General features: G+C 34.9%; 1 protein-coding gene across 1 annotated transcript in view; it reads right to left on the reverse strand.

Annotated features, from left to right (window-relative positions):
• The window catches only part of Ankrd31 (ankyrin repeat domain 31), a 190,863-nt gene extending 181,933 nt beyond the window's left edge, over positions 1-8,930 (reverse strand). The window contains 1 exon segment of the mRNA XM_034636448.2: positions 8,827-8,930. Within this exon segment, the coding sequence (XP_034492339.2) occupies positions 8,827-8,930 (104 nt within the window).
• Positions 8,931-9,184: the final 254 nt, after the last annotated feature.

A 9,184-nucleotide genomic window follows, 5' to 3' on the forward strand; every position in this document is an offset into this window, starting at 1 on the left:
GTGTTTCTCAGCACCAAGTGGACTTTCGCAAAGATCCGAATGCAACTGGCAAAAGCAGGTTCCCTACTTTGCTTCAATGCTAACTAAAAAGCTGCATTTCTCTCCAAAATCTAGTAAATAGGAGCCACTTTGCCTTTATATGTATTATATGTATTCTGTATATATTTTCCTTATTACATAAGAAAGCATCACTAAATTGGAGAAGTTTAAAATGTTTCAAGGTTTCATGCCCAGCACAGAGGTGCCTTTTTTAAAAAAATCATGTTGTACATGATAAAAGGGTTTGAAAAGAAATCCTTAGTAAATTACCATACAAAAAAAAATCTATCTTTTTTCTTTTTTTCTCTTTTTTTAGTAAACTGCAAAGTTGCCCATAATATTTATCTGCTTTAATTTGTATTTTGTGACTTTTTATAAAGGTTTATTGAGTAATTTTTTATTTGTTCCAATTAGTTATACATGACAGCAGAATGCATTTCGACACATCATATACAAATGGAGTGTAACTTCTCATTCTTCTGGTTGTACATGATGTAGATAATATTCTTGAAACCTAAGAATTAGATAATTGTTTTTATTTTTTTTAATATTTTTACCTTTATTTTTATTTACTTATTTTTATGTGGTGCTGAGGATTGAACCCAGTGCCTCACACATGCTAGGCAAGCGCTCTACCGCTGAGCCACAACCTTTGCAGGAATCTTATTCATGTTTATTCCTTATAATTATGTAAAACATTTACATGTTCAAAACACAAATGCATAAAACAAGACCTACACAGAAAGAAATTTCTAACTCTGTCCCTTCACCTACCTATTCTCTCCTTCCTGATTCTTGGTTAACTAAATCCCCAAATTTCCTAATAATACCAGCAAAATTAACAACATAAAGAACTCCTGGATTGTGGCTCAGTGGTAGAGTGCTTGCCTAGCACGTGTGAGGCACTGGGTTTGATACCAGGTATCACATAAAAAAATTTTTTTTTAAATAAAATAAAGGCATTGTGTCCATCTACAACTAAAAAATAAAGTTTAAAAAAAAAAAAAAGAACTCCAGTCCTTAACTTTTCTAATACATCCTCCAAGAAAGTAAATACAGGCACCTGCTGTAAGGAAAAAAAAAAAAAAGCAATTTTCTTGGCTCAATTTCTACTGGCCATTACTAATGATTAAAAATTCATTACTCAATCCATTACTGCAGTGCAGTTTTCAGGTAAAACATTAACTTTAATTTCCCTAAAAAGCAGAATTATTTTAACTCTTAAAATTTTTTTTTTAACCTAAAAACTACACAAAGGGTCATGGAGGAATCTGGGGGAATAATGGAACTGTTCTTTAACTTGATTGTGGTAGTAGTTACACAACTGAATGTGTTTGTCAAAACTCACAGAACATCAATGCTAAAAAAAAGTAAATTTACTGTATGGAAATTCCATCTTGAAAGGTGGAATATAAAGGCACATCAAAATATGCCACTTTATCCTAAAAATTACTTTAAGCTAAAGGCAATTAGAAAAACTGCAGTGGAAGAAGAGCATTCTAATCTCCTCTTTTTCTTCCTGAATATAGGAGATAATAACTTCTATGTAAAAGATGCCTTCCCTGTACAAGAAAAAAAACAACAACACTATTTTATAGGGAGTTAGTCTAGAAAATTCTGTACAAACAGACCTTAATTATTATCTCCCTTTAATCTCCATACATAATTACTTTTTCATAAGTGTCTTTGTTCAACTTAATACAAAAGCACATAGATTTTTGTCACTTCTTTGGTCTTTATTCCTTTACAAGAAATCCTGTCATATGAAACTTACATTAAATTTATATTCTTTATTCCTATGCCAATTTAATCCTCAGACCTAGATGGGACCCTGAGAGGGGAGAGGTAAAATTTCTGCCCCTATTACAATCTTTTTTTTTAAATTTTTTTTTAGTTATACATGGACATGATATCTTTATTTTGTTTATTTATTTTTATGTGGTGCTGATGATAGAACCCAGTGCCTCACATGTGTGAGGCAAATGCTCTGCCACTGAGCCACAACCCCAGACTTCCTATTATAATCTTAATGCAATAAAAAAGAAAAAGATATCAGATATTAATAGTCAATATGTAAAACTTATAAATATGATATTATACAATAAAATTACCAACAAGACTTTTTGTTGAACTATACAACTGATTCTGAAGTTCACACTATAAAGTAAATAAGTGTGGCTAGAAAAATAAGAATAAGGAAGGAACAACCTATATTATTTTCTGATATAAAATATTTTCAAAATGTAATACTGGCACATAAATTGACAGATCAATAAACAGAATAAACTCCCTTGAAATAAACTCATTATATATAGGGATTTAGTATATTAAAGAGGGGACATCTCAAATCAGTGAGAAAATGATGATTTTTTTCAAAAAAAAATGATACTACGAAAATATAGAAAATAATTTAGTTGAATCCATACTTAACCCTCTACTTCAAAAAAATTCCATATGAATCAAAGATGTAAATGCTAAAAAATAAATCAAACAGTACTAGAAGAAACCAAGGAAGAATTCTTTTATAACTGCAGTGGGTGGAAGAAAGGCCTTTTTAATCATGAGACAAAACACAAAAAACTCAATTATCAAGATAATAAACACCCAATCTCTTTGACATAGTGCTTCTATTTTAAGAAAATAGTTTTACGTGTGTTCTTAAACATATATGTATTTAGAAAATATCTCTGAAAGAATAACAAGAAATCAAACATATTGGTTGCCAATGTTAAAAAAAATGGATGGCTCACTGAACAGAGATGAGGGAGACTTTTTATTCAGTCTTTCATTACAATCTTTCATACAGTTTTTTAATTTTGAGTCATGTAAATGTAGTATCTATTCAAAAGTGTTGTAGCAAACATAGGCAATGAGAAGAAGCAGAAAAAGAAATCCCCTCTGTTTCTACCTATATTAAGACTTTGCTTTATTTTCTTCTTGCTTTCTTTCTATACAGGTTTAAACTGTAAATTCTTTTATAAATATTGGATACATTTGTACAAGGCTTTAGAAACTACATTTTTTTCCACCTAGGAATATATTCAAACATTCGCAATACCATTCAAAATCTTTCCCAAACCATTAAATATTGATATCAGAAAGATATATCATAAATTTATTTTTTTTTTTTTTAAACATATTTATTTATTTAGTTATTGGCAGACACAACATCTTTGTTGGTATGTGGTGCTGAGGATTGAACCCGGGCCGCACGCATGCCAGACGAGCGTGCTACCACTTGAGCCACATCCCCAGCCCATCATAAATTTATTTAAGAATCATATGATCCTAAATAACTTACTTGTTTTTGAAATTTGAACTATTGCAAATAACTGAGATAATTTTCTAATATGTAAATTATTGATTATAATTTTTACTGCTTCTTTAAGGAATGATTTAAGACTATTTTTAATCCTAAAAGGAAAATGAAGACAGTGGGCTCCAGAAAAATTATTCCTTCATGTTCAAATATAACTTTAAAATTTTAAGAAAAGAAATGCTGAGAACTTTTAACTATTAAGAGGAAAGGGAAATTTAGGGGGAAAACCTGAAATACTTTTCCCTGCTTTGTTAAAGCTCAGTGAAGCTGTGATCCCAATGACTCAGGAGGCTGAGGCAGGAGAATTGTAAATTCAAAGCCAGGCTTGCAACTTAGGCAGACCCTGTTTCAAAATAAAATATAAAAAGGGGCTAGAGATGTAACTCAGTTGTAAAGTGCCCCTGAGTTCAATCCTCAGTACCAAAAAAAAGTACAATGAAAATTTTTGTGACAATTAGGGTTTCAGTTTTATGTTATCAAAATTTTGACAGCACAGAGTCCTAATGCCATACTGAGTCTGATTCACAAAAAAAAAAAAAAATTAAAATATCCTTTTACAGTAACACCTCTAAAAATAGTAACCATTCTGCATTCATCAGTGCAATAGCCTCTACTTTGACATAGATCCTGCCCCAAATGGTTGTTTTCATTAGCTAATTTAATATGATTAATTTTGTTTCCTGTACTTTATATTCCGTTCCTAGCTTCCTCAAGTAGGAGCATCTCCTTTTTAATAAGTATTTTATTTTGTATTAATGGTTTATTGTTTGTGTTTATTTTTATTTATTTCCCCCATATTTTTATTGGTACATTATAATTATACATAATGGTGAGATTTGTTGTTACATATTATAACAAGTATTTTCAATCTAGGCAATTCATATGAATACATTACTAATCTATCTTGAAGGAACAGAATTAATACCTATCTTTCAGGTTCATAGGTATACTATGTGCAATTATAATGTTCAGAGGACATGATTATGGAACTACCCCACTGTTACATAAATCTGAGTTCAGGTCACTGAAGATAAACTCAAATTCATGTAACAATGAGGTAGTTCCATAATTCCGAATAGGATTAAATTGAGATATAACCTTCATGTTATTGAGCAGTTAACATACCAGAGGCTGAGACAGAAAATAAGGTTTGTTAATAAGTACCCAGAGCATATATAAGAAAAATGAATCTTGCCTCTCAGGGGAAAAAAAAATCACAAGCAAACAAAACCCTGTTAGTATCCTGAATTTTTACAGCTTAGCAGCAATACCTATAAAGCCACAAAGAGGATTAAATGTACCTTAGGACAAGATTTCTCAGGCTCTCAAGTGCTTCTTCTGAAAGTACTGCCTCTTCTAATCCCAAAGGTCATGAAATTCTCCATTCTCATCAAAAACATCTTAGCAGCTACAGTTCTTCAGGAATACTGAGCTATATGGAACCGTATAATGTTCTGCCTGTTGGAGATCCCTGCCCTACTAGGATCTATACTCCTCATTCCAATCAAAATTGGGAGCTCCTACATGATAAACAGCCAAAATTAATTATACAGAAGTAAAGAAGATAAAGAAAAGGAAAACCAAAAAACCTGGCATTTGGCTCCAGTTCTGCTTAGACTTTGTTTCACTGAAAGAACACTAATTTTTAATATTAGTCTAGAAAGTTTGAAAGAATGTTCCTACCACATTGCAGATAAATATTTAAAAATGAATTGGGGGGCGGGGGAGACTGGCAGGCCAAGATAGAGTGAGCCATCTATAGCCTATTTCTCTAACTCATTACAACTAAAAACTCTAGAAAACTATTTTTAAAAGGCTATCTGAGAACTCCGAAAAGTAAGCAATATCAGGTTAGACTGGAAATTGAAAATGAAATCTGAATAATCACCTGTAATATCCATTTATTATTAAAGTTTCAGTTTATTATTTCATTTGGTTTTGTTTGTTTAGTCTCTTTGGTTTTTTTTTTTTTGTTGTTGTTGTTGTTATTTTTGTTTTGTTTTGTTTTTTGTCTAGTAGCTTTGATTTAAAGTCTAATCCCAGAACTACACAGTGGACACAGCATCAAAAAAGAAAGAAAGAAAATACCTATTTCCATCCAGAAGTGTATAGGAAATCACTGGGTTTTCTTTTGTTTCTCTCTGATTTCCCAGCCCTGTCTCAAGGCCAGTCCCAGCCTCTGACCTGTACCAATACCATGCATCTGGGGCACTTAAATACTAAAGGAAAAAGCTTTTTTATAATAGAGGAACTGGGAAAGGGAGTCTGTGTAAGTTTGAGGAGTATGGGAGAAATCCCCCTCTTCTCTCTTAACTCTTTGCCCTAAAGCCTGCTCTAGCTATAGGAAATTGTTAAGAGAAACTTGTTTTTCTGGTCACATGAAACAGCAAGCAGGTATAGGGAGTGAAGCAGGTATAAAAATCCTGGAGAAGAGATAGGGAAAGGAGAGTCACCTGTACATGACCCAACATAAATTCCAGACATAGTTCTGAACTGTTCCATATGTGGAACAGACCTTAGGAAGCATTACTAAGACTTACAGAACTGAACTATGATATTAACTATTGTTCAACATCCAGATTACTTCCTTGATGTACACACAGACAGACTCAAATAGCACAGGAAAGACTAACGTAACCACCACACAAGACACATACAGAAGGCAAAACAGAAGACAAAGTCTAAATTAGTAAACTAGGTTGACTGCCTATCAGAATAAATAAAAACCAACACTCTCTAAAGGATTTTAACAAGGTCAAGAGTCCACAACATAATATATTCAAAATGTCCAGGATACAATCCAAAATTACTCAACATGAAAGAGATCCCATACCCCATAACCCTGGTGTTGAAAATATAAGTCAAAGAGTTTAAAGCAACTATCATAACCATCTTCCTTGAGATAAAAAGAATACTAATCAAATGGATGGGAAGATTGAAATTCTCGGGAGAGAAATATAAACCTTGAGAAACCAAATGGAAATTTTAAAAAATTTTTTTAGTTGTAGATGAACACAATATCTTTATCTATTTATTATTTATGTGGTGCTGAGGATGGAATCCAGTGTCTCACATGTACAAGGCAAGTGCTCTACCACTGAGCTAGAATCCCAGCCTCAACCAAGTGGAATTTTTTTTTTAAATATTTATTTTTTAGTTTTAGGTGGACACAATATCTCTATTTTATTTTTATGTGGTGCTGAGGATTGAACCCAGGGCCTCATGCATGGTAGGCAAGTGCTCTACCTCTGAGCCACAACCCTAGACCCCAAGTGGAAATTTTAGAGGAAAAGTTTTGAGGGACCTGTGGTTGTGGCCCAGCGGTAGATTGCATTAGAAATTATATGGTTTGAAAAACTGAGAGAAAATTTTAAAAAAATTTTAAAGATAAATAAATAGAGGCTCAAGGATCTGGGAAGTAATATCACAAGATCTAACATCCACATCATTGAAGTACCAAAAGGAAAGGAGAAAGAGTGGTATGAAAAAATATATTTGAAGGAATCATGACAGAAAAACTTCTAAAGTTGGTGAAAGATATTAATTTACAGATTGAAGAAGCTCAGTGAACTCCAAACAAAAAAAAAGAAAAGAAAAAGAAAATCATGCTCCATAATCAAACTGCTGAGCACCAAAGATAAGAAAAAACCTTGCCTTTGTCTTCTGTTTTGCCTTTTGAGATCAGTAGAGGGTAGGGAGCAATTGGGATATATTCCATGCTTTTATAATTATGTCACAATGGATCCTACTCTTATGTATAATTAAAAAGTACCAAGAAAAAAGAAAAAAAAACTTTGAAGGCAGAGAAAAAAGTTACTTTACATACAAGAGAACAATAAATCAAATTGAGGGGGTGAAGTACAGCTTGCCTAAGGGGGCAGCACACATTTTTTTTTTTACAGTAATGAAATTGTTCTGAATCTTGATTTGGAGGATGATTATGAGACTCCATGCATTTGTTAAAATGCTCTCTATATTCCAACAAGAGCATAAACTACTATATATACACATATAAAAGAACCAGAAACCTGGATATCACTCTTTACATTCTTCCCTTGCCCCTTTATATAATCAACCAGCATCTCCTACCAAATCTACTTCCTAAAGATTTCTCAAATTTGACCTTTTCCCTCCATTCCCACTGGTTCTTCCTAATTTAATCCCCATCATCTCACTCTACTTTGCTCCCAAAGCTTGCTTTGCAAAAGAAGATCCCTGCTTGAACAGTACCAGCTTTAAACTGGAAGCTTCTTAGAAATGCAGAAACTTGGACTTCACTGTAGAACTCCTGAACTGGAATCATCCACAATTTAGCAGAATTCCAGAGTGACTTAAAAGCAGATTAAAATTTGAAACCCCTAATTTGGGGCATACCAGAGTGAATGGAAATCTAATTATGATGAGCATCTTAACCAGAATACACAGAACACACATGAGGCCTTACATGGCTGCACCCTAGCTTCCTCTTTCACTACTTTCCACATCATACTTTACAATTCTACAAGATTTAACCCCTTGTACGTTCCAAAACACATACCACAACTATGCCCCTCTATACCTTTACCCCTTTGGATCCTTGGCCAAGAATTCAACCTCTTCCTCATCTGGCTAATTCCTAACACACCTTCAAGCTTTTATTCATAAACCAACCCTAACAAACTCTACCCTGAGGTTGAGTCTCTCTGGGCTCCTAAACTATCTTGGAAATACCTCCATCCCTAGATTTCCTGTGGAATGTTGAAATTATCTGCTTAAGTGTTTTTCCTGGTCTTAAGTTTTCTCAAAAGCAAGCAGCCCTATCCTTTCGAGTCTTCCTGTGTGGGGCACAGAGAAGATATTTAAGAAAAGCTTTGATGAACTGAAATTCCAATTTTTTTGTCCTTCTACAACATCCGTTCAGTTGGGTAGGGACCAGTTTCCCTATCACACAGTCTTTTCCTGAGAGAAATGCTGTTCATTAGCTTGAAGCAAAACTCATTTGAGGACTTCCATCCCAAGACTGTTGTGCCTGTGCAAAAGTAAATACAGCCCCAGTCTAAGAGGAAATAATTTTTTTGGTAAATGCCATGAGGCCATATACTGTAAACCGTATTTTGTCGCTAGCAGGCGAGTGAAGGGCCCACGGTTGTTGCTTACTTAAGAATATGTAAATCAACGGATGTGTAACTGATGTGATTCTGCAATCTGTGTATGGGGTGAAGGTGGGAGTTCATAACCCACTTGAATCAAAGTGTGGAATATGATATGTCAAGAAATTTGTAATGTTTTGAACAACCAACAATAAAAAATTAAAAAAAAAAAAAAGAAGAATTCTCAGCTCAGGCGTGGCTGCCCCCTCCCCCAAGGCTCTAACCTGCCCACGAGCCCTCAGCTTGAGACCCACGACTTCACTCCACCCGAGACCCTCAAACAGCGCTTGGGCCCCCAGTGGCACGAGGGTTTGAAGCCGCAGGCCTAACTGTGGTCACCTTCTCCAGGGCAGCTCGTCGTCTTCAAAGTCGCTCTCTGTCACCGACCCCTCAATCACAGTTTCATCACTATCCGAATCTAGGCTCTGGGCGCCTTCCTCCATCTTCTCTTTGAAGGCGGGATCTTTTCTACCCTCCTCTAATTTCCCCTTTTCAGCAAGCAAAAGGACGCTTTGCGGGCCAGGGGAAATTATGAGTTTAAAATAATAATGGTAAAATTCTTGACAAGAGACGGGCCTCGCTGGGCAGCTCAGGACGCCCAGGGCTCTGCGAGCTGCGCGCGGTCACCGACGGGCAGGCGCTCCCGCTCCGTCGTCTCACCCGCGCCGCCAGGAGGGGGCAGCCGCGCGCCACACGT

The sequence above is a fragment of the Marmota flaviventris genome, chromosome 5, assembly GCF_047511675.1.
Source record: "Marmota flaviventris isolate mMarFla1 chromosome 5, mMarFla1.hap1, whole genome shotgun sequence".
Classification (NCBI taxonomy): Eukaryota; Metazoa; Chordata; class Mammalia; order Rodentia; family Sciuridae; genus Marmota; species Marmota flaviventris.